Source organism: Ceratotherium simum, chromosome 30, assembly GCF_057802395.1.
Source record: "Ceratotherium simum simum isolate JZ-2026a chromosome 30, ASM5780239v1, whole genome shotgun sequence".
NCBI lineage: Eukaryota > Metazoa > Chordata > Mammalia > Perissodactyla > Rhinocerotidae > Ceratotherium > Ceratotherium simum.
The window spans coordinates 20440214-20466084 of NC_141929.1; the positions used below are offsets into that span (position 1 = coordinate 20440214).

Here is a 25871-nt window from a genome sequence, read left to right on the forward strand (position 1 = left end):
CCTAGCCAAATCAACAGGGAAAAAAATGATTTTAATGACAGACCCTTCAAGTTGGAACTGACTTTAGTTATAGTTCCCTGCCAGAGGCATGAACTGCTGTACGACAATCTGGACATTACTGGCTGTCTTTAATTTTGCGTATATCCACAGAAACCTGGAATTTAGTATTCACAGAGTGATAATTGATGGTCAGTTCTTCCTTATGCTAAAATGAAATGGGCCTTCCTGGAGCACCTTCTGCACAACCACAAAAGTTGAAACTCTGTTCCTCATGCCAGCCCTTGAGAGAGTTGAAGATAGTTGTCTATCACTTTGTTTTCCCTCTACATCCTTTGTCCTTCATGCTGATGAGCCCCAGCTACTTCATGCTTCAGCAGAACAGTGTCATGTCCCCTTATGAGCTCAGTCACTGACTACTGGACACCTCTTTGTTTATAAACTGTGTCCAGAAAGAAATGTGGCCTGACTGGCAGACTAGGAGATCAGCTTCTTTGCTAGGCCCAAACAGGTTTTATGGACCTTACCTAAGCTGCATCTTGGCATTCTACATGACCAACTCTAATTACAGTTAATATAATTAAAAATTATAATCTGTCTCATTAATTCCTATCTTATGCATTTATTTTAAACCCCACTACAGGACCTTAGTAGTCCCTGTTAAATTTTCATCTTGTTAGATTTAGTCTGTACTCAGTTTGTCATCCAGTATATTAGGCCTCCCTTCCTGCTTCAGGTCATCCACAACTTCTATGAGTGTGCTGCTGCATTCTCATCCAAGTCACTGATGGCACCCTGAATTGGTTGGGCCAGGGTGGGAGATTGGGGCAGGCCCCTAGCAGCCTCCTTTGGTGGTCCCTGCTCATCAGCCCCCTCTGGGGCTGGTCTTTAACAAGCCTCAATGCTATCATCCAGCCTATGTTTCACTTTCTTGTCTATGATATGAATTGTCAAATGCCCTGTTGAAATCTGCATTTGCTATGTCTGCAGCATCCTCCTACCTGGTATTCCTGATTTCTTAAAAAGAAACTGTAAATCTGGTGCTATCTTGTCCTTTTTAAACTGGTCACGAAGAATTTCAGCTAGGTCATGAAGTTCACCGGCCTGTAGTTTTCAGCTCCATCTTCTGTCCTGTGAAAATTCAGACACTGCTTGCCCTTTTATGACTTACAACACTTTGCCTGCTCTTCCCAGACTTCCAGGGGTGTAACTCTTAGTGGGTTTTCACTCCCATTGTCTTGTTTGAACCTTACATTCAGGTTGGCAGATGATATGCCCATTCGTTAGAGCCTGTAATTCATGCTGCCAACATTTTGGCAGAGCCAGGATGAGAATCCTACTCATCTGAAACCCACGTAGGTGGCTGCTTTTCTGCCATATTCCACTTTCTTGTGATATTTAGAAATGCCTTGTAGAGTGAGCCTGTTGCCATAGAGGATAGCAAGAGCCCTCAGGTAGATATCACACCTAAAATTAAGCTTCATAGGTAAAATGTGTTTTTTCTTTCCTTTTCTTCCATTACCCGCTTCCTTCCCCTTTCTCTCCCTTGTCCCTTCCCCTTTCACTTTCACATCTCTTCCTTTTTCTTTCCTTTTTTTTTTTTTTTTATCTGAGAAGGGAAATTAAAGCTTCATATTTCTGGTCTCAAATGCTGGTTCCCTGAAAATATTTTTAAAAACCTGTTAAAAGTAAACTCAAATGTATTGTTCACTACGGTAAAGACCCCTACCTCACAATCTTAAATAGAGTCAAGGAAGGAGGAGGTGAAAAGTGGGATATTTATGAGGATTTGGGGGTCTAGCTTAAAGCTGGTCTTTCAGTGCGGGGCTTGATTAGGATTAGGCCAAATTCATGATAATAGGTTAAGATGGGTGAATAAGATTGGAAGTGCCGGGATGCTATCTTCCAGCACTGGGTCCTTGGACAGGTTTCTTAAGCTTTCTGAGCTTCAGGTTCCTCATCTGTAAAAGGGTTAGATACAATTCAGTGAGATAACGCGTGACTCTGGCACACGCTCAGCGCTAGACGAATGGCGCTATCACGTGTTAGTCTCCCTCCAAAGCCTGAGCTTTTCGCGTCAGTCCATCTGACTGCCTCCGCCCCGACGGCGCAGCGGGAGCGGCCAGCGGGGCGAGGACCCGGGGCGGGTGCCGCTGCGCCCCTCCGCCGGCAGAGGCCGCCAGCGTGCCCTCCGTCCGGGCGGCTCCCGCTCCCGCCCGCCTCCCTGCGCATGGCTGCCCTGGCGGCTGCCTGACCGCCGCCCACCTCCCGCCACCGCGGCGGCCTCACGACCCTGTGGGAGTCCGAGGACATCGCGGGCCCGGCAGAGCGCGGCGGGCGGCGCTGACCCTGCGGGGCGGGAGACGCGGCACGGGGTGCGGCGGGCGGCGGGCGGCCCGGCCGGGGTCCTCGCGGGTCCTCGGCGGGCCCGGGGGAGGGCCCTCTTTGTGGCTGCAGTTGGCAAGATGGCGCCGGTGGGGGTGGAGAAGAAGCTGCTGCTGGGCCCCAACGGGCCCGCGATGGCGGCCGCCGGCGACCTCACTAGCGAGGAGGAGGAGGGCCAGAGCCTATGGTGAGACCAGGAGGCGGCCGGGCCGGGCCGTCGGATAGACTGATGGGCCGTCGCGGGCTAGTCAGGTCCATCCTGGCCCCTGCACTGACCGCTTTGCTGTTGTACCCACAGGTCCTCGATCTTGAGCGAGGTGTCCACTCGCGCCAGGTCCAAGCTGCCGTCCGGCAAGAACATCCTGGTCTTCGGTGAGCCCCGGCGGCAGGGCGTTGCCCGGGGAGCTGGGGCGGGCGAGGCGGGCGCTCCTCGCACGGGTCCCAGCCTTCCTTTCCCCGGCCGCCTGCCCGCAGCCTTCCTCGCCCGGGAGGGCCTGGAGACTTCGGCTGGACAGCCGGAGAGTGGCCAGGGTCCACCGCATCTGGGGTTAGGATGCTGCCCCTTTTGGAGAGCCCGTGATGCTGGCATGGGATTGTCGGCACACTCCTTAGGCGTTTGGTCCCAGCATCAGCCTTGCTTTAAATGCTCACGAGTCCCTGCGCTCATAGCCTCGAAGTTCACTAAATTGTGGGCATGGAGAGGGGAGTGAGTAGATGAAAAGGTTAAGTGGAGGAGGCCGGGGAACAGGTGACTTGGGAATGGGGGCTGTGGAGAGATGCTGCAAGAGCCATTCTTCAGTCGTCATGAGCAGTGCACCGTCGGAGGGACTCTGCAAAGGACAGCAGGGCTTGGAGTCCTCACCAGGGACTTTCCTGCATTATTGCATCCCTCGCTGCTGGGTTACCTGGGTCAGGTCCTGTAACATCTCTCATCTCAATTTTTTCATACAAATGAGGGAGTTTGATTGGGTTCAGTCTTACAGCAAACCCATTTGTTGATTGGGTCCTGTAGGCTGGGCACTGGGACAGCACAGACGTCCCCCAGACACTACCACAAGAGTCTCAGTCTAGTGAGAGACAGACGTGTTGGTGATTGCACTACACCATACTAGGAATGGGTAGATTATCGTGCGAGCATCATGTTGCTTGGTGCTGTTTGTAAGAGGGTATTTTGGGGTCAGGTGTTTTGAAGGATAAGTCTCAACAAGGAGGACCACGGAGGGTTAGTGTTTGCAGGAACAGAGAGGTGACAAGAAGGTATGGGGGGTTGGAGGCTGCCAGAAGCTCCTTGTGGAAGGCGACTGATGAGGTAAGTTGGGGGCAGATTGTGGAAACCTGAAGAGTTGATGCTTTTTCCTGAAGGCCCCTCATTCTCAAGGGCCTTTTATTTCACCTCCATTCCCTAATCCTCGTGGGAATCCCTTCGAGGGTGGTTTTCCCACTGGTTTTCAGGGAAGCATATGGTCTTGTTTAGGTGATGACCATTGTAGTGGGTAATAGAAGACCCATAAAGATCTTCAAGAAGTGGGGGATCAAGGTCACCAGATCTGTGTTTTAGAAAGAGAACTCTGGCAGCAGAGTGGCAAGTGGCTCAAAATGAGCAGGTACTGAAGTCTGGCTGACAAGTGCTCCCATGGTCCAGATGAGATGTGGAGGGCCTGAATAAGGTAGTAGCATCGGGGGTGGAGAAGAGGCCTTTGATCTGTGGAATGCCTTGCAATTCTCATGTTCTGTAATTCCATATCATTAAATCCTAGGGGTCTGTAGTGATGTTTCTTGCTAGTTCTTGATGTTTAAGGTTTCTTTTTTGGAGTAGGGGTTGGTTGTTAGTTGGGTGGAGGGGGATGAGGAGGCGCTTGATGATTATTGAGATTATCCTTAAGAGTTTTGCTTAGGTCTGGAATTATTTTCATCAGTTTCCTAGCCTTCAGGATGCTTGTGAAAGAGATGTACTAAAATCAAAAGTGAATAATAGTTTCCATTCCTCATGATTGTGAGGCAGGATCAGACTTTTTTAGTTCAGAGTTCCTGGGCTTTAAAGTTAATTATATCTTGAAGATTTCTTGTATTTCTTGTGATAAAAGTTTATTTTGTGAGAAACTAGCCCCACCATTTACTTTCACTTCTCCAGATGCATGTCTTGTAAATTGTAGGTAGGGCCTGTGGACCTGCCTTACTGCTTCCATTGTCAAGGAAGGATAACTTCGGTAGGATGTCATTTTAAATCTTGGAACTTGCCGCCTTCATCACCCTCCCCACCCCAGCCACTCTTACAGCAAAGCCTGCTGTGTTTATGAATGCAGGTGAGACAACAGCAGGCTTTGCACAAAATTCTTAGTTGTTCCTTGTGTGAATGTCAAGACGCCCCATCCGTGCTTAAAATGAACAGTACATTTTGTCCTCTTACATACCTCGTTTGTAGGTGAAGATGGTTCTGGTAAAACAACCCTCATGACAAAACTACAAGGAGCTGAGCATGGCAAAAAAGGGAGAGGCCTGGAGTATCTCTACCTCAGCGTCCATGACGAGGACCGAGATGGTGAGTGAGGCGTTGATCCATAATAAGGGGTGTATGCAGGTCTCGGACTCCTTGGTTGTGGCCTGCAGCATGGCCAGGCATTCTCAATTTTCTGTTTAGTTCTAAGAGAATTAGTCACAGGGGAATAGAGGAAGTGTATGTCTCTGTAGGACTTCACTCACTTTCCTTTATAGAGTATGTTAGCAAAAATGGGGAATGGGGCTGTTAGCTGCTGCTCTGGGTAGCCCCACTTCAAAGGAGATACTGAAGGTAAAGTTTCAGCTGCACATAAAGGTAGTAAGAAAGATGTTTTTAAAAGCTTTGGACTTTTCTATGAGAAGCGCTTGGCAGACTGATCTGGGCACCATTGTCACTCTGCCTGGTTCTAGTGGAAAATCTGAAATGGGTGTGGTTCAGAGTGTCACAGGCGAGTTTTCTGAGTCTCTTTGTGACGGTAGAAATGCTAATTTCCTGTGTTTCTTTCAGTGGAGGGAATAGGGGCTCAGAGGTGACAATGTTCTTTTTTCATTCCTCATCTCCAGAATGTGGATGGTAATCGTTTCTACCTACTGGGTAGTTGGGATGGTTAAAAGTATGTGGTAAGCACTCTTATAAGGATTAGATATCATTTTAAAATTCTTTCTTTCAAGTATAATTCTGAGTTGGACTGGAGTAATGGTTTTTGGTTACCACAACTCAGTAATGCTTCCTTTATAAACTTTAGGGTTTACGTTAGGTCTTGAATGGCTCTAAAACAAATAATTATTGGTGCCTAGCTCTTTTTATTTGTAGGAAAGTTATCTCTACAGCCTAAGGATGAGATATCTTCATTAAATTACTTTCTTTATATTTGCCTTTACCCATTTAAACAGTAAGATCATGGTGTAAGGGAGATTATGTAAGTGGGCAGATCCCACCACTTCTAGTCCTTCGTTTCCTTATTGCTAAAATGAAGAAGCTGGACCCAGGTCCTTTCCAGCACTATAATTCTTCGATCTCCAAGAGTCATTTAGTAGAGGACATGGGTAAGGATCTCTTGTGAAAGCTTGAAGACCTGCACTGTATTAATGTTAACTTAGTGGTCATCTTAGAACCCCAGGGACTTTGTACCTGCTCCTCCTCCCTCAGCTTCCTCTGCCATGCTGAACATTCTGTGAAAGATGTGAAAGAAAGGTAGGAGGTAGACCTGGTGCTGAGGGCTCTCCTTGTGTAAGGAGGACAGGCATTCAGGTGCCCATTAGAGGCCCACCAGAGTCTGTGTGGGTAGAGCTGGGACTCAGGGGCCACTGAGCCGGGCCTAGAGGGCCTCATATGTCTGAGTCTTTTGCTTCCTGTCTTTGTTGGGCAGCATGGTTATTATGGAAAGAACTTGGGCTTTGGAGCCAGGTAGAACTTGTTCAGAATCCCGCTCCCATAGTCACTAGTTGTGACTGACTCAACCACTCTGCACCTCAGTTTCCTGATTTCTAGATGTAGGTAACGATACCTATTTTGTAGGTTGACAGAATGAGAGTTGGCGTGTGACAGGTGCTTGAGACAAAGTGGTAGTTCTCCTACCCTTTTGAAAGTATAAAACATGGTGTAGATATTCTGTGAATCTCTATAGCCGCTTGTTTCGTATTTCATGCCAAAGCATCATATTAACCATATTCACTTGCCTTTGAGTTGAAGTACATGTTAACTTTTATTTCAGATTCCTCAAGGTTGCCTTAAAAACTTCTTAGTCTCTGCATTTATGGGATTTTTTTTAGGCCACCTACTTGCAAGTTTCTCTTTGATGGAAGAGTTGCCCTTAGCTGTGGTTAATTATACATCTTTCAGCTGTAGTCTTTTTTTTATCGTGTGGTGTGACTGGGTTATTAATATACATTTTGTAGGCAATCAGGTAGAGAAAATAGTCTCTGGCTTGTCCTTTGTTTGTGGTGTGAGGCATAACATGTCAAAGGACCACTGCCTCCAAGGTTGGGGGCATCCATTTAATGCCACGTGTGTGTGTGATATGCATGCATGTGGGTGAGTTATGTGCAGTGGGCAGTGAGAAGAGAGGCTGAAAAAAGGAATGATGCCTGGTGAGGGGCAGGCATTAAAATCCATGGGCTTCAGAGCAGTATTTTTGAAGGCATTCATAGAACCCAAATCAAAACCACTATCTAAAATGTACTGGAATTTTGAAAGTGTAGCTAGATGTAGATAACTTATTATTCTGTTGAAATAAAGGCATGCATATGAATTTTTTTACAACATGTTAATGATTGATTATACGAACAGGTAGCTAACAGAAGACAGGTTTTTGAAGTGTATCTTGGAATTTATTGGGAAAGAAGTTAATGAAATGGTGTTTTTGATGGTAGGAGTTCTCCTTCCAGGCACTTTTGTAAAAAAAAATATTTCTCAAAAATGATGTCTAAAAATTTTTATTATCATTTTAGAGAATTATCTTTTACAGTTCAATCATCCAGGTATGATTTTGGAACCGCATGCTTCATTAAATGTCAGCACTTGCATGTATGTGTGTCTATGTTTTTAATTTTATTATGGAAAACAAAAAATACAATATAGACTAGTGTCATGAACCCCAATATATCTATCACCTGCCTTCCACAGTTGCCAGTTTTGATCAATTTTATCTCAGTTATACTCTCACCCTCTTCTGCTTTCACTCCACACTAGATTATTTTGAAGCAAATTTCAGACGTTATATCATTTCATCTGTGAGTACTTGCGTATGTGTATCTAAAAGATAAGAATTTTTAAAAACATAACCATATTATTATCATACCAAAAATAACTAATTCTTTAATATTATCAGGCATCCAGTAATTCATATCTCAATTTATATAAGTAATGATTTTATCTTGGCATTTAGGTACAAAGGTCCTGTCTCTTTGGCACCCTTCTTTGTGTGTGAATGCGGTGCTTAGTGACTGACATAAGAAGAGCTTGTTTAACCGTAGGCTCTTTGGCACAGCTTGCTGCCTTACAGATTGCTGATGTCTTAGGAGAATGGATTATTTAAACTATGGCACAGTTGACCAGTGAATATTTGTAGCTTTTATTGTTATCTTTTGATTCTTATTGAAAGCTAAAATGTCCTTCACTCTTTACTCCTCAGACATTGCTGGAATTTTTTTAGATGTGGACACAATACATTATGGTAGTTAAAAAATTTTATAGTTTAGACAGTTCACCAGCCACCTTGACCAAGGATTGCAGTCCACTGAGCACTTGGGTCCTTTTCTGGTTAGGATTTCTATTTGTGTCCTGTATGAAATTCTGTGGCTGTCACCTTCAAGTTCTTCCTGGTTGGCTCTTCTTCAGCTGTGCTCATGGTCGTTGTCAGGTAGTAACTTAGCTTCACTTCTTTCCTTAGATCACACGCGCTGCAACGTGTGGATTCTGGATGGAGACCTGTACCACAAAGGCCTGCTGAAGTTTGCAGTTTCTGCTGAATCCTTGCCGGAGACCCTGGTCGTTTTTGTTGCAGACATGTCTAGGCCTTGGACTGTGATGGAATCTCTACAGAAGTGGGCTAGTGTTTTACGTGAGCACATTGATAAAATGAAAATTCCACCAGAAGAAATGAGGGAGCTGGAAAGGAAGTGTAAGTAAAATAGCATTTTCTTAGTTGGAGAATTCACTAGTCTCTTTGGATGGTTCCAATCACCTTCCTTTTCAGTGTCAAGAGGCTGCAAAGCTTCCCTTAGGGAGTGTTTGTGTTTTGTTGGCAACATTTATTTCAGAGTTGCTCTTGTAAATTCAGCAGTCAAGAAGTATTCAAAGCAGTCTTTATCTCATGTGTCACAGTGGAAGAACATAAATGAGTCAGTATTCCTTATTATCTTTATTGGTTCTCTTTTAAAGTTAAGGATTCTTCCCTCACCCCCCAAAATGTGATCAGTTCTGTGGGTCTTTTTGCTTTTCTGTTACTCTGTCTGCTTAGTTAGCATCAGTGGGTATGGAGATTTACCATGGCCTTTGTAGCTTGAGTCCATTGCCCTGGGATTCCATTGAGGCCATGTTGGCACATTTAAAAGAAGCCCTACAAAAGACGAATCTTTCAGCTCTTTACCTTAGTTCGTTTTGGGATCCAGCAAATACAATTTTAGCTAGAAATAGCAAGGTCATTTTTTTGTCATTAAAATTAAAGGTTGTTTTAAGACTAAGGACATCCAAGTCCTTTTGAGAACAAAGAACTTTCAAATGAAAGGAAGTTTATTTTTGTTTTTTGTCCTTAATGTGGTTCAGAAGCTTGTTTTTCCTTTCCCTTGCTTCTGTGCAGTTACATCAGCTTCTGTCCACTTGCCAGGGAAATGGGAGGGGCAGGAACTGGACCTGTGGCAGTGGCGGCCACAGCAGTCTTGGCTAGGGCAGGCTTGGCTCAGCCTGGCTCATTTCCATAGGATGACATCATTCCCTTTAGTGAATTAATGAGGGCTGCTGGGGCACGGCACATGGGATCTTCACAGTTACTGGCAGAAGGGATTAGAAATTTTGATGTGCTTTTCAAATCAGACTTCTTGCTATGTGTCTTCCTGTCATAACTTCGTCTTGCTCCTGTCCCACATTAGCTAAAACAGGGAGGTTTTTTTTTTTTTTTGAGTTTTTTTGTTTGTTTGTTTATTGCAGTAACATTGGTTTATAACATTGTATAAATTTCAGGTGTACATCATTATACTTCTATTTCTGCATAGATTAGTTTATTGCAGTAACATTGGTTTATAACATTGTATAAATTTCAGGTGTACATCATTATACTTCTATTTCTGCATAGATTACATCGTGAAAACAGGGAGTTGAACGTCTAATTCTTTGGTTTGCTGTGTGCATGTGTGTTTCCCGGGTCACTTGCACGTGTGCTGCAGTGATTGTTATGCAGCTCAGCTCCTCTGTCTGCAAGCACTGACCTTTCTAGATAATGCTGCTTTTTCCCCTGAAATAGAGACCCTAAAGACAATTTCTCAGAATAGTTCTGAGGCTGAAGAGCTGTTTTCCGTTCACTGCACATTTAGCATCATACCCAGACTAGTGGATTAATGCACTGCAGATTTCAGTTTCTGAACCTGTTTTCTCAGAGTGATAGCCTTGTAAAGATTTGTTAAAACAGACAAAAAAGAAGGAAATTGAGCCAAGGGTATTGCTCTTTCCCAGATAGGGGAAGTGTGCCTTGTACCAGGTCCCTTCTAGGCGATGGGGATGCCTACAGCAAACTAGATGCCTGCTCCTGGGGAGCTTGTGTTCCCATGACACACTGAATTTATTTTGTGGTCTTAGTCATTGATATCTGTGTCACTTAGGATTAGATTCAGCTGCATGTGACACAAAACCCAAAATAGCAGTGGCTTAAACAAGACTGAGGTTTATTTCTCTTTCCTGTAAATGAAATCCAGAGGTAGGCAGTTCAGGCCTGGACAGCAGCTGTGGGAATACAGGTCAAGGATCCTGGCTCCTTTCTGCTTACTGCTTTGTCATCTCTAGGGTGTGGTTCTCTTCCTCTTGATAACTAGAACTCTAGCCTTCACATCCGTGTTCCAGGCAGCAAGATGAAGGAAGAGGAAAGAAGGGCTGAGGGGCGTGTGCCTGCTGTCTTTCTAAGGAGGCTGGGAAATGTAGTCTGTGTGGCCATGTGTTCTAAGTATCAGGGTTTGGTTCATTTATAAGGAGGAAGAGGAGAGAGGACACTGGAGGGCAACTAGCAATTGCTGGAATCGAGTGCATGCCTCATGACTCGTTAACCTTCTGAGGGCCTCTCTTGTTTTCACTGCCCCTCTGAGATGTTTGGAATGGTAGTCACGCCTTTGTGTTGCATGTTGAAGGAATGCCTTTGTTAGTGCTCGTTTTAGGTTACATTTTAATAAAGCAGTTGGCCATCCTCATGCTCAGAGAGGACTCCCGCTTTCCAGATTAATTGGACTCTAGGTATGGAAGGAATGAAGGGCTGTCACTCAATGTAGTTTCCCATCTATCACCAGTCTCCAGTCTGCAGAGTTTGGAAAGCTGCTGCATGGGGGGTACTCTTTCAGGATTAGGTTCCCCAGTGGTCCTGAATCTGTGGCAGCTGTTTGGCTGCAGGATCCATTTGAGTGAGGGGGAGGGCAGAGCAACCCCCAGAGCCGCCAGAAGGTGGTGCTTGTGTGTAGATTAGTCTTATCTTTCCTGCTTTATGCCTGGGGCTTCGCCTGCTTATCAAGTAGAGGAAAAAGATTAGATGCTGTCTGTGGGGTCTTCTCAGGACTGTGAAACCAATGGGTGATCAGTGAGATAAGAGGGAAAAGATGAGAAGGAGGTGGCAGCAGTTAGGGTAGCGCGCTCTGTGGGCCCCTGCTGTGAAATACTGGCCATCCCACCATCTAAAGAGGAATGGTTAATACTATGGTGTGTGTGTACCCTAAGGGAAATGCACATTTTATTATCCGAATTACACAGTCGTCACTATGTTTTTATCCTCCCTTTTCACCAACCTGTTGTGAACATTTGCTCTGCCTTCCAACTTATTTTCTAAAATTCTGAGTTATTAAAAACACATGTTTTTAATACACATTCCTACTGTTGCTGGACAACCATAATTAAGTCATTCCTTTAGAGAGTGAATTGTCTAACCCAGGGCTTCCTGGCCATTTTTACATCATGGCATATGTAGAATACAGCAGAATTTGTGCAACACAGTGGGTAATGGAGGGTCACGGAGCAGACCGCCAGAGCTGCCCTGCCCCTGCCTTGCTTCCTGCAGTCACTTAGCTCACCTGTAACCTGGTCCAGGCTCTGCCATGCTCATCATCTTGGAAGCCCTGGTTGAGTGCCTCATGTGATCTCGGGCAGTTATAGATATCACCCAGACAGTTAAGCCATTGTATTTTTCATTGATTTGAAGATTTATTAAAATGCTTTTAAAGAGAAAATGTGAGAACCTTTGATTCCTTCAAGATCCTTCAATAGCCATGCTAAGTTCATCAGAAAACACTTCTCTGTTTTTGTCCAAAATGCAGTAAAGATGTCTTGAGTAGATTGTTTATATTGGCAATGAGATTATATGAATGAGCTTAATTAAAGAGAAGTTGTAAAGATGAAATGTTATCATATCTGCACTTTAGCGCATAGTCAGTGGTTTTCAGTTTGCCCAGTATTATATGAAAGACAGTGTGTTTCCAGATAATTCCAGAAGCTTATATAACGATGACCTAAAATCTTGGTAAATTTAAACCCATTAAAATGTTTAAAACCTGTGGGTGAAGAGGAGTATGTGCACCTTTCTCTAGGTTCTCTTTAATTCTGCTTTTTGCATTTTCTTAATGAGCATGTTGTGGATGAGAGTAAAAGGCCTTTTGGTCCTTTAGTCCTGTTGGGCATAGAAGGGTAGAGCTGCCTGCTTGCTCTGGCTCGAAGTAGCTTTGATCACCATGTCCTTGTTCTCTGGCCTGACATGTGAGCCTTGAAGCACCCATGAAAAGGTGCAGGTCTGTGGGCTTTGTGTTTACTTGGCTTAACCAAGGCCGTGGACCAGCTTGAAGGCCCTCCTGTGGGGTTGCACCCTTGGCCAAAGTAGTGACTATATGTGCCAAGAAGTGGATGTTGTACCACTGACCTGTTCTTGTGTTAGGCAGGAACAGGTCCATGAACACTGCGCATGTGACTCAGGATCTCCTAAAGATGAGACTGAGTCTACGAGAGTGAGGATGATGAGGAGATGCAGACAGGCCTGGGCACCGCAGCCTTGCTATTTAGTGCCGACATACCTCAGCTGTATGGAAACAGCATGTTCTTGTGGAATTCCGGTGGTTTTACTATTTCTATTGAGGACTCGAGTTTTATAAGTTATAAGCTACTTCTAGTGGTCGCCTCTGTTGAAGTAAGGCAGTTCAACTCTTCTGATGTTTTGAAAGTGTAAGATATATAAGAAAAGTGGGCTTTTTTCATAGTGAAAATTATTGAAGTTGAGAAGTTTTTAAAAACCTGTTTAAGAGTTGGATACAACGGAAGATGTCCGGGGGAATGTCTTTGCTGCTCTGAAGTTATAATGCTCAGACTGAATATGTCAGAATTGGCATTTTGCATCACCATTCCCAAATCCCTAATATTGCAGTAGGGTGCAGTTAGGAAGTTTGTCACAATTCTTTATGTTTGGTGCTTGTTACTACCTTTTTCAGTTTTCTAAAGCTGGCATGTGTATTTTTATTTGTGTGTGTGTAATTTTCCTTTCCTTTTTCACCTGTAGTTGTGAAAGATTTCCAAGACTATATTGAACCTGAAGAAGGTTGTCAAGGTTCCCCACAGAGAAGAGGGCCTCTGACCTCAGGTTCTGACGAAGAAAATGTTGCCCTGCCTCTCGGTGACAACGTGCTGACTCATAACCTGGGTATCCCAGTGTTGGTGGTGTGCACAAAGGTGTGTGCCAGGGAATTGTAAACTTGGCTAGTGAACAATCACCATCTGAAAGAAACTTTGAGAAGCTTTAATGAAGTATTTTGGGAGAGTTGGGCTAATTCGGGGTTCATTAAGGTACATTGAATATGTCACGATAGAAAATATTGTCATTTAATGTTGCTTCTGGAAACATGGCATTACTCAGTTTGCTCATAGTCTGGGTTAATCTCTCCATGAAGCACTTTGAGCTTTATTGAGTGATCCAAACTGAGAACTAAAAGCAGTTTTCTTAAGGCTGTGTACAGCAGTTCATGTAGCCTGAACTAACGATGAAAAGGTAATATGAAAGAGCAAAATTCTTTTGGGCTTTGGTCTCCAAAGTCTGTTGGACTTGAGATGATTTTCGGAAAGGAACATAATGACCCTAGAAAAAGAAGGAAGAGAACTCAAGGTTTGAGTTTCTTCTTGTAGAAGAAACTTGTAGAATGATGAGATGGGAATAGAAATTAAGTTCAGTCATAGAGAAATAAAGTTGTGTCTCTGACAAAAGAAAAAGAAATGGCTTTAAAAACATTTTGGGTTTCAAAAGTACTTTATTCCCAGTGAGAGCCACTGTGTTGCCCAGCTGCAGGATATACCATTCACATCATATTCTGGGAGAATGGAGCCCTTTGGACTGTGGAATGCCCAGCCATGTCCAGTGGGCCTGTTTCCTGATGTCACCTTGTTGGATCCTTAGAACAACTTTGAGGTGATGGGGGCTATTATATCCCCATTTTACAGATATGGAAACTGAGGTCCAGAATGAAGGAGAAAAATCTCCAGTTGCTTTTCACTCTTGGTCTGTTTAATTAATGCTTGGACCTTTGGCTTTCTTCTTTAAAAAGATGATAATTTATTTCTGAAGATGCTGTTCCCATCCTCAGCAGGCAGAGGGCAAAAAATTGACTCCTTTCTCTTAACTATCTTCCCTACAGTGTGATGCGGTGAGTGTCCTGGAGAAGGAACATGATTACAGGGACGAGCACTTTGACTTCATCCAGTCACACCTACGGAGGTTCTGCCTCCAGTGTATCCTTGGGGTGCTGTGTTGGGGCCTGTGGGCACGGGCTCCTCTCTATGTGCTAATTCAGGCTTCCCTCCAAATGGGGCATCTTCAAAGAGATAAAGTTCTTCCTGAATCCAAAATAGTCTTTTTCAAGGGAGAAGTTGTATACATCTTTTTACTAGTTTTGTATTTTACTATGTTGGAATTTGAGACTTACCAATTTGCCTTTCTTTGATCACTTTTTATTTCTAATGCTCTACATTTGATAGGCTTTCATATTAAGAAGAAAGCTGATATTTGAAAATTCTATTACCAGATTATTTTTATCATATCTTGGAAATCTTTTTTTTAAACTTTCTTCTTTTGCAGACAAGGTTAATTACTCAACACAATATTATTTTAGATTCTACAAACATTTCCCATATGTTTGTTTTCTGTGCTGTCCATGAAAGGGATGCTTTGTCAGCAGTCTTTTGAGTCTTGTTTCTGTAAAAATCCAATAGCAGTTAGTGCTATAGTCCCCACACCCTGGGGTGGGGGGTGAGGGATGGGTTCCTACTACTTCCTTTGGACTCTTCAGCTTATCTAGCTCAGTGGAGGGTGCTGATTCATGTAGGTGCCTTTCTCTCATAAAAGGTGTGCTTAATGATAAACTTGATTGCATGTGAGCATCTGCCTGGGAAAGAATCTGTGTGTCTTAGATGTGCTGAAGGTGTTTTCCTGGGCTAGCCTGAGAGCCATTCACTTGACTGCTTGGGAAGCAACCTGATGGCTCAAAAGACAACAGTTTAGATGTTAAAAAATGAACTGCATGGCCTGCTAGCATCAACATGCTTTATGCTTTTGACCTAGTTTATCTGCTACTATCACCTTTTTAGTTTTTAAAATTTTAACACTTCCTATTGATCAAAAACTGATCAACCTGTGAGTAGTACTGTGAAGGTTGTGCTTGTGTGTGTTGGTTTTGTCTCTTCCTGCAGTGAATTTGTTCTCCTTAAGCAGATTGATTAGATGGAGCTGCCTTGATTTACACATCAGTGAAGGAAGAGAAAAACCTCGACTTATTGTATAAGTACATTGTTCATAAAACGTACGGTTTCCACTTTACCACACCTGCCTTAGTTGTGGAAAAGGATGCAGTTTTTATGTGAGTTCTTTATAAGTGATGCTTTCAAACTCTTCTCTTTGTAGTACATTTCCTCTTTACATTTTACCCTTCCAAGTGAGGTCCCTTCTGTCTCTGTCTTGTACAGCCAGCTTTTTGCTACCTTGGGCCGAAGTGCTTGGGCTGGACCCCATGGGTGATAGATACATTCAGCTTTCTCTCTCTGCTCCTTTCCAGATTACTTGCCATTCTGCCTCCATCTGAGGGAAGTGAGTGGTATAAGATCAGGGGTGTTGTCTGTCTGTTTTTTTGTGTGTGTGAGAAAGATCAGCCCTGAGCTAACATCCATGCCAATCCTCTTTTTTTGCTGAGGAAGACTGGTCTTGGGCTAACATCCATGCCCATCTTCCTCCACTTTATATGGGACGCCGCCACAGCATGGCCTGACAAGCGGTGCCTTGGTGTGCGTCCAGGATCCAAATCCGGGCCGCCAGCAGCGGAGGGCACTTAACCGCTATGCCACAGGGCGGGCCCCAGGGTATTGCCTTTCTTAATTGAAAGCAATTTACCAAAACTTAGCCAGCCATTTTTGCCACTCATTCTCAACTCTGGTACAGTACTGGCTGGGGGAGGGAATTGAAGTGTAGGGAATTGGCACTTTGGGGATCCTGAATGTTTTCTGTTGAAGCAGCTGGTTTCTCTGTGCATTGGCAGGGGTGGTTGCGAGCGCCCTCGCTGGTGTCCCTGTCAGCGTGGGGTTTGGCTATGCTGCATCCTTATTGTGTTTCCAACATTTCACATTTTGGGGGCTCACTGGAGAAGGATGAGGGTTGTGGATGCATGAATAAATGTTGAAGCTCTGGTCTCTGAGAGGACTTGTGCTAGTAGAGCAATGTTTTTAGGCTTAGATATCCTCTTGATCTAAAAGAATTATAATTCATTTAGCAAATACTGAGCATCTCCTAGGTGCCCAAGTTCTATGCTGAGAACACAGAAATGAATGAGCTATGGTCCCTGCACACAGCACTGTAGGGGACACACACACACAACTGAGGAGGGGTAGGAAGTAATGGGGTAGTGGGGGTAGTGTGGCGGGGAAGGCAGAGGGAGTGATACTAGAAGAATGAGTGGTGTATGCCAGGCAGGCCCGAGGAATGGAAGGGCAGGGGGTACAGTCTGTGAGAAGACTGAAGGTGTGAAAGCCAAGAGCTCTCAGGGGACTGAATAGGTTGCCTCCTGGACCTTCAGGGAGAGCCTCACTCCGACTGATTGAAGATCAACTTGGGCTGATTTTAGAGAATCGTCCAGAGAGGTCAGGCAGGCACCAAAGACACAAGCTCCGTGAGTGGTATTTTTTTGGAGTCAGCCAGTGCCCAAATCATACGTGATCCTGAAGAACAGGAGGAGCAGGGAGACTGGTTGGGTTTGGGGCTGGTCTGGAGTGGGGAAGCATCTTATCTTGCAGCTTATGAAGGCTGCATGGTCATGGCAGTATCTTGACCACACCCTGTCCCTTTGTACCTTTCGTTCTGTTGATAGTTGCCTATTTGGGAGCTGGTGAGGTCAGCAAAGCCATTAGGGTGGAGCACCCTGGCTAAGCATTGTCTTTGTTATAGAGTTATGGAGCAGGAGTGGGATGGAGAGTGAGAGGCCTGTGAAAACAGTCAGTCACCATCTTTTAGAGCTTCTAGAGTTCAAAAGTATATTATGTAGGGCATTTTACAGTTGCTCCTTTAGGGGAGTCTGGTGGGAACTGTAGGCTGCAGCTTAATGGAACCTGGGTGCCATCCTGCCTTGTGATGTTGACCCATGTAAGAGTCTCAAGGACTCCTTGTGTCCCTCTGGTTTGGGGCCCAGGATAGTGCAGGTCCTAGTACCCTCCTTGGCTCCAGGGTACATCTTTCTACACTAGCAAAGTTAATGAACCAATCCACAAGAAAACTGTTGACAAAAAGAAGAGTTCTCAGAGAAACAGCTCACAGGAGGGGTGCCTCTATGGCAAAGCCCAAGAGAAGCAGTCCCATCCTGAGCTCTGTTTTTTGTGCTGCTCTCTGCATTCTCCACTCTGTTGGAACAGGGTCCCGTTGTGTCTTGCTCTTCTGGGTGGAGTCATGGGAAAGCTTTGAATACTTCCTGTGGGGGGTGGTCAGCATGTGAAGTCAGTAAGATCTCATTCTGGCTCCTTAGGCTTTGGGCCTGCTGAGCTCAATATGGAGCAGGACCTACAATGTTGGTCTGATGGGTTATACCTGCAGTAAATTTTGGCTTGTCTGCCGAAACCTACAAGCCAGCCCCAGCAACTACAGACCAGATCTTGTGGGAAAGGATCTCACCCAGGAGTCCTCTCTAACCCAAAATGTGCTCTGAGTATGCTGTAAGGCAGTCCCAGGAAAAGCAAGTCAATCCCTCTTTGCCTTTAGACCTGCAGGCTGGGACAATGAAAAGAAAATAGCTATTTTACATGAAAATTTCACAACTGTGAAGCCAGAAGATGCGTATGAAGACTTTATTGTGAAACCTCCTGTGAGAAAGGTACCCCAATCAATCATTTTAAGAGTTGTAGGTATTTTTTATGGGAAAAGAAACCTGTAAAGAAACAGATCTTACACGATGAACCGTTTTGGGGGTGGGGGGGAGAGTAATCCAAGGGCCTTTAAAAAAAAGTCTTTAGATGCAATGTGGTGTTATATAAATGGCTCTGGGTGGTGGGGCATGAGTGTTGGAATGCCCACATAGAGTTGGGTTGAAGTTTCCCATTAAGTCCTGACAGTGCCACCACCCCACTGCCTCTGGATTACTGTTAGTAGACCCTTTGCTCCTGTGATCTCCTGTAGACCTCAGTCTGGGAGGTGTTGTTTAGAACCTCCCAGATTTAAAAATGTCACTTGGCCACTTGCCAAGGCTGGTCTTAGAACAGGGTCTGTGCCAGGCTAGAAAAACATAACTCTGCTATCTCAGCAGGGGCTCTCCCCAGACCCATGTTGAGCACTGAGGCTAAGCTTTTTTCAGCGTGTATTTTGACAGTAGTTCCAGTGTTCTTGGCCTGTGACCACAAACGAGTGTGTCGTTTCACTTCACAGCTGGTCCATGACAAAGAGTTGGCAGCAGAGGATGAGCAGGTGTTCCTAATGAAGCAACAGGTACGAAAACCAGTGAGGCCAGAGCAGAGGCTTTCTCATGAGTGAAATGGCAGTTCCCTGGGGCGAGGTTGGGGGTATCACAAAGAGCTTGCAGCATTACAGGGGTTGCGACCCGGTCTCCTTTTTCCCTCCCGGTTCTAGGATTGGTACAGAGTAGGGCTTAAACCACCTGCCTGAGGGGATCGTCTACCTGCCTTGCAGATTCTCCTATAGTGATGGCTTAGTATCTTTTTAGGTACCCTTTCTTTTTCTGGAAATGTAGGTTTTCTGGCATAATACTTCCTGTGTCAACGGTTTACCAAGTGCCCTGACCTCAGTTCTATTATTTCACATAGCCCCACACAGCCCTGTGCATGAAGGTAGGTGAGCTGATACACCCATTTTGTAGGTGAGGAGAGTAACTTCCCCAGCCTGACAGTTCAGAATACAAACCCAGTCTCACCTTTCTGTTTTACGCAGACTGTTAGACGTGTCACAGGTCTGCGTGATGGTGCAGGCAGGTCAGCAGGGGGTGTTGATGTTCTTTTGCCAACTGTTTCTCCCATCTGTGCTCTCCTTGCTTCCTTAACTTCAAAACTGGTTACTTGGAGTATTTGTTTCATATACCAAAGTGCTCAATGTAAATTTTTTGCATTTAGAGTGTAAAACCTATGACTTGGTTGTTGTTAATGGTGCCCTCTAGTGGAATACTTGGAAGTGTTTTTCCAGACCTTCAGTGCACTCTGCAGGCCTCGGTTAATGGCCATTGCCTCCCTCTCTTTGCAGTCACTCCTTGCCAAGCAGCCAGCCACGCCCACGAGAGCCTCCGTGAGTACCTTAAACTAACAGAGGGTCAGGGCCTACTGTTGTGCATGTCTTTAAACTTTATATCATTATTTGTGAGAGCTAGTGTGGGCTTTTGTATTTTCAAAGGGAATTTGGTCCCTCCAAAGGCCCAGGGCCAGGAACATAGTAGGAACTCAGAAGATGTCTGATGAAGGAATATAGCCCTGGGAATTAGAGTGAACAGGCTTTGTTATCTTGATATCTGTTCTCTCAGGAGAAACGGAGGTCAAGAAAGGGACTGAGTTGGGAGCAAACTCCCAGTCCTGCCACCCTTCTCCCTAGACTGTAAAATACCCTGCAGAAGCATGTCTTCATTTTTAGAGTATTTTTTTTTTTATTTTTATGCCTGTGTGTGATGTGAGTTGGTTTTGGACTTAGGAATCCCCTGCGAGAGGACCCTCTGGCTCTCCAAGAACCCAGGGCCGGGGAGGGCCAGCAAGCGTGCCTAGCGCCTCCCCAGGCACGTCAGTAAAGAAGCCGGACCCAAACATCAAAAGTATGTATCCTGTCTGGAGAGTGGTTTAGTTTTAGGCCTGAGCCCTGCAGGGGCTGCCTGTCCGGGTTTAGAAGGTGGAGACTCACGGCACCTGGGCTGTTTTCTTCCCCAAGAAGGGCTGCTTCCCGCTTGCCCTCTCAGGGAGGGGGCTCATGGTCAGCAGAGCCCAAGGCCTGTTCCTTGGTTGGAATCGGTGGCTCTTGCACCTGGCCTTTTGTAAGACCTCGGGTAGGCCCTGCAGACTCCTTCAGAGAGAAATACAGTGTAAGAAGACACTTGAAAATGTGCATTTTGAGTCCTTAGTTTTGTTTCTCATCATGTTTTTATTATTACCATTTATGAATTGTGGGATTTTTTTCTCCCTTCACTTCTCTTGTCAAGCTCAATTACTTACTAGTTTAAGTACCCCTTATCCCAGTGACTTAGTAATACCCCAAGATGTTGGCTGCAATAAAACGTTCAAAACAAAATTTTATTTAATTCTTGCATGTTCCCTGACTGTCTTCTATTCCAAATGAGAGCTTTTCACAGCAGCTTTGGAGTGTTATGGGCTTATAAACTAAAAAACACTGCCTCATGGGCAGGGAGGTGTTGTGGAGCACAGGTTGTCTTCTATGCCCCCAGACAGGTGGAAAATCTAAACGGGTTTCTTGTTATTAATCATGCTAACATGTAATTAGCCTCAGCAGTGGCAGTATATAAGGCAACATAGGAGGGCCGGCCCCGTGGCTTAGCGGTTAAGTGCGTGCGCTGCGATGCAGGCTGCTCGGGTTCGGATCCCGGGCACGCACAGACGCGCTGCTTCTCCGGCCATGCTGAGGCCGCGTCCCACATACAGCAACTAGAAGAATGTGCAACTATGACTTACAACTATCGCTTGGGGCTTTAGGGGAAAAATAAATAAATTAAAAAAAAAAAAAAATTTTTTAAAGGCAACATAGGAAATAAATGTGCTCAGTATTGTAGGAAGATGATAGCCACAAATAGATAATTCCAAGCTGAAAACTAGTTTTGTTTGTTTGAGTCATTCCAGTTGTGTGATGCTTTTTTTCTTAATGTTTCCTTAGATAATGCAGCAAGTGAAGGGGTGTTGGCCAGCTTCTTCAACAGTCTGTTGAGTAAAAAAACAGGCTCTCCTGGAAGTCCTGGTGCTGGTGGGGTACAGAGCACAGCCAAGAAGTCAGGTACCGAAGGGCCCTTGGAGACTTAGGACACTTGTGGTCACGGGGTGCTAGAAGGTAGGGAGGTGGACAGGAGTGTCTGCTTTCACCTGACCTGCAGACCCTTCGGTGTTCTGAACAGCCAAGCAAGGAAGCCCATCTCCACTTTATATTGAGCAGTGTACTTTTTGGTAGGATTACCTTATTACCATGCAGGTTTCCTTGGCACATGTAAGGTGGGACTTATGTACATTCAGGTTCATAGGAACTGACTGTTGGGTGAGTTCAGGTACCATACACATAGCCCTGGTCTAGAAGCTCTATCCATTAGAGGTCATGGTCTGTCATGGGTGTACCATTGACATTTTATTTATTCTATTTAATTTTCTCTGATGCTTTATAAGGATTTTTGTTTACTCCACTGCTCCCAATCTTGCTGTGAGCTGAAGCCCGTGAACCCTCACTGTCTCACTGGAGGGTCGTCATTTTGTCCTCCGTGACACTTGCCCCCTTGTCACACATACACCTCTCTGTGGCAGCCCACCCATCTGTCCTTCCATGTGGGCCGATAGGGCAAATCTGTGTCTTAGAGGTCTCTGAAACAAAAATAACCAAATTCCTTGGGAATGACACATTTTCCCAGGAAGCTTGAGGCCATTTTAAAAGGGTCTTGGCTTTTAATTTTCTATTGGCTGTAAGGAATGTTAATACTGTGTTTTCCCTAATTGATGTTTTCAGATCAAAAGAGGCCCTCAGGAAATCACCCATCCTCAGGTTGGCCTGGGCCTGCAGGGGCTCCTGAGTTCTTAGAGACTCAGAGTCTGGTCTGGTGGCCCAGGCTGTGAGCTGGTATTACCTGGCAGAAAATAGGGGTCATTTCCAGGCCCCAGTTAGTGTTTGACAACAAAAACATATGAGCACCGACTTTGTGCAAGATTGAACTGCCTGGCCTTGGTCTTATATTCTTATTGAAATACAGTGTTTCCGGGCTATCCATATGAGTCAGTCTGGAGTGTTGTAATTAGAAACAAAACCTAAACACCTTTTCTGTCTGAGGCACAGAAAGTCTGAGGCTGCATGCCAGAAACTCAGATACCAGCTCTTGGAGGATGGTGATGAGCGTGCATAGGGGTTGGGGTTGGGTGGCCAGAGCATTTTCAAAAAGGCCCTTGAATTTGGCTCAAAGGCATCCCCACCCAGGGAGCTGGGGCTCCTTGGAGCTCCCAGGGAGCTCCCCCAGTCGGGGGAGCACAGACCTGTAACATTTGGAATTAAGAAGGGCTCAATTGGGGTCTGTCTCCTCATAATCATTGCAGTGAAAAAAGGCTTTCCTCATTCTTATTGAGGTTCTTATCACCACAAATGATTACAGAAGTCTGTATAATTTTAATTTTAAATGTTCCTTTTTAAAAATTCTTTTGTGGTCTCCCATCACTACCTTTTTTTCTTTTTCTTAAGGACAAAAGACTGTGTTGACAAATGTTCAGGAAGAACTGGATAGAATGACTCGAAAACCAGACTCCATGGTAACAAACTCTTCAACAGAAAATGAAGCCTGATCCTCCTTAAAAAGTGCATATGTAAAATGACCAAATAACTATGTATATTGATCTGCTAAGACCAGGATTTTTCTGATAACGGCACATGCTATCAGTTTTTTGGGGCAGGGGAGATGAACTTAAAAAAAAAAAACTTCATTGGCTTGTCCGAGTGTGAAATGCACATGTAGGAAGGTTATGTGTCAGACCCCTTTGTTAAGGATCACCCTTGGACTCGCAGGCATGTGGCTCTCTCGTGGGAAGCAAGTGCAGCTGGGCTTCTTGTGGAGGGGAAGGTAGATCGAGAGAAAGAGGGCCCACTTTCTTTCAGGGTGGAGGAAACGAGACCAGGAAATCATTGATCAGATGGTGGTTAGTCTGACCAGTTGCGTGTTAGCAAATTCACTTGTTCTTGGGAAGCAGATTAAGTAGCAGCAAGTCCAGGAAAAAGAACGACTGAAAGGAGGCATGAGAAAAGTGATGGTGGGGAAGGTGAACGTTGAAGGAGGTGGAAGAAGGAGGAGATGAGTGGTGTTAGTAAATACTGTGTGTTCAGTAGAAGTCGAATAATCATTTTTGAGACTTAACATCAAAAGCATTTCCAAACTAAACACTAAGCAAAATGGGAATTAGACTTGTTCTGAATGCATCTTTAACTTAAGAAAGATGTGTTAAGTGTGGGGGTTCCTGAGTCAGGTGGAGCTGACACAGGGGTGGGGAAGATGGCAGCTGCCCAGGACTGACGTGCTTGGCCCAGGCCATGCCGCGTGGGAGGTGCTGGGCTGCACATTTGTGCATTGTGGGGCAGACAGTCACTGTGGAGTGTGTTTAAAGTCAGCAGTTACAAAGTTAGTTTACTTTGAATTGTGTTTTCTACATAGCTCCTGCTTTGTTTTTTAAATTTAAAAAACTTTTTTTTTACTGTCACAGGCTGGCCTACTAATAGAAAATGGGTGACCAATGTCTCATTTTCCCATAATGCATTGTGCTACAGAAAGTTTGAGGGAGGTTTTTAATGTAATCGCACTCTGGTTAATTGGCTTGCACCAATCCCTGCCTTATGGTCTGTGGAAACCTTATGGATTTCCATTGATGCAAAAGGGTCTTATCCTAGCTCCCTGGTCTGATCAGTGCTATCAGATGGACAAATAAGTGTGAATGTTTTATATTCAAAATGGTGATGATACATTTCTCTGGTTTTGTGTTTTTCATAAAATGTAGCATTTTTTTCTTAAGGAAATAAGAGTTTCAGATGTCTCCATTTAGAGCAAATTCATGCACATTGTCATGTCACACCACAATTCTGGAAATGACTTCTGTGGATTTGAAATGGCACTTTTAATTTTATACAAGACACAGAACATTTAAATGCAAACACTACCATTAATGTAATGTATAAAATATTTGTTGTCAAACCAAGGGAAAAAACCACAGTTCACTTATGTGGAGTTTACTTTTTTTATATGAACGTTCATTGTACTGTGTCTGAGCATAACTTCCCTAATGTCATTACTTTTACATACCAGATTTGACTGACCACTAATAGTACTGGGCATAACTTAATATCTTATGTTATATAACAAGACTCTAAGACTGTCTTGAATTGCTTTTTTGTAAAGGTCTAAACACTGTTAAGGAGAAAGCTGAGTATTTACTTGCCTTTCTGACAAACATAAAAACATGTTTCTTGTGCCAGTTTATTGTTGAAAATATACTCTTTTTTCCCTTTTTTAATTCAGTTATTTTTTTAAAAAATGTATTGTGGCTTCCAATTACCAGATTGTCCAGGTAATGACAGTAAACTGACTGTGGAATGATAGTTATGGTATAGTGACCAATAGATGCCAAACAGCTTGTGGCCACGCTAATGGTGGGGTCAGTTAATCCCTCTATATAGCAGCTGGGGGCGGGGGCAAAATGAGTGACTTCAGAAACAAGAAAGATATTCTTGGAAAGGCACATGCCTAAGAGGGATACAGTGTGATTTTACATTTTAATGCAAAATTTTACTTTTTATTTTTTATCATTTAAACTGATAAGCACTTTTTGTGTCAATATAAAATGTACTAAAAACGAAATGCTAAAACACCTGTCTTGTGAAGGAAGGTTTCTTGGAGATCACTTTTAGTTTCTTATGACAATTGGTTGCTCCTAGTATCAGAAGAAACTGATGCATAGTGTCATGTGCTCAGTGATTGCCAAAGTCTACCAACTTTGGGGAGCTACAGGGTTCTTTTTGGGGCTGGGAGGAGGGGAGATATTTTTTGTTATTTTGGGGTTTTCAAGCATTGGAACCAAAGGCCAAACAATAAACAGCCTTTACTTTTTGAAGTAAAATTCATTTTATTTGCAGAATATACTTGTATGGTAGACTGTTAAAAGACAATTTTATGACTATTTATATACATTATAGTGATTACATCTGCTGTTTGTCTTTAAAATGGAAAAATCAAAGAAATAAGCCCAACCTTGAAGATGTGGCCGAGATAAAGGCCATGAATTGGTCTTTCCTAAAATTGCAACGGGTATGCTGCTAGAATTATTTAATTTTGTTTGCACTTTTTTTTTGATTGGCATTTTAAAATCAGTATTTAAACTGAATGACATTGTGTTTTATTAGTTTAATGAAGTTGAAAGTGACTGCTCTGTACATCATGACCTTAACAATGTTGATGCTGTAAGTAAAAGTTCACTGTTGTCTCTATACTAAGTTTATCGGTGTTTTTAACTTAAAATTGGGACTGCGGATTATTCCCCCACCAGCCTTAGTCCAGGGGTCTGGCTCTATCTAGATACAGTATGCGGTCATGTGGAACCTTGCTTTCTAGTGCTGGAAAAGAAGATGTCTCTAATTACTGGCTTCAATAAACACGAATCCAGACTGCTTACAATTTTTGGTGACTTTCTTTATGATAAATCATCCCACTGGAGATACATTCAATTGTCTGCTAATCATATGAGGTATCTGACTAAGTGGCTAAAAATGTATGCCTCTCTCACTTGAAGTTATCAGAAATTCTGTTAAAGACAAAACATTTTAAAGCCGTTATTTTGAGGTATGTGGAATTCCAAGCTGTGGGTAAAGTGCAGTGAGCTTTGTGAGTTGTCCAACATATTTTCTTGCCTCTTGGAAAAATTTTTGATTGTCTGAATTGGGCTAGCTGATTTTCACTTAATTAATTTAGAAGTCTTGAGGATTCATAGAGGAATCTCAGAGCAACTATACCATAATGCTTTTCACCTATTTTAAATGGGGCGCAATAAAATATATTCAAGAAAATCGAATTCTTTATATTAGAGA

The 25871-nt window shown here is 44.0% G+C and overlaps 1 protein-coding gene across 2 annotated transcripts; it reads left to right on the forward strand.

The window, feature by feature from the left end:
• The first annotated feature begins 2444 nt into the window (after positions 1–2444).
• Positions 2445–25276, forward strand: DYNC1LI2 (dynein cytoplasmic 1 light intermediate chain 2). Of its 2 annotated transcripts, XM_004431686.3 has the most exons (13): positions 2445–2569; positions 2681–2754; positions 4805–4921; positions 8271–8501; positions 13110–13279; positions 14236–14329; positions 15318–15453; positions 17832–17943; positions 18492–18551; positions 19317–19358; positions 19755–19872; positions 20940–21056; positions 22491–25276. In XM_004431686.3, exons 1-13 carry the CDS (start codon positions 2463–2465, stop codon positions 22589–22591), a joined length of 1479 nt encoding a protein of 492 aa, XP_004431743.1. In that variant the 5' UTR covers positions 2445–2462; the 3' UTR covers positions 22592–25276. The 2 variants fall into 2 exon arrangements, with proteins under 2 accessions (XP_004431743.1, XP_087276276.1); XM_087420150.1 differs by lacking the exons at positions 2445–2569; positions 2681–2754 and adding an exon at positions 4545–4685.
• Positions 25277–25871: the final 595 nt, after the last annotated feature.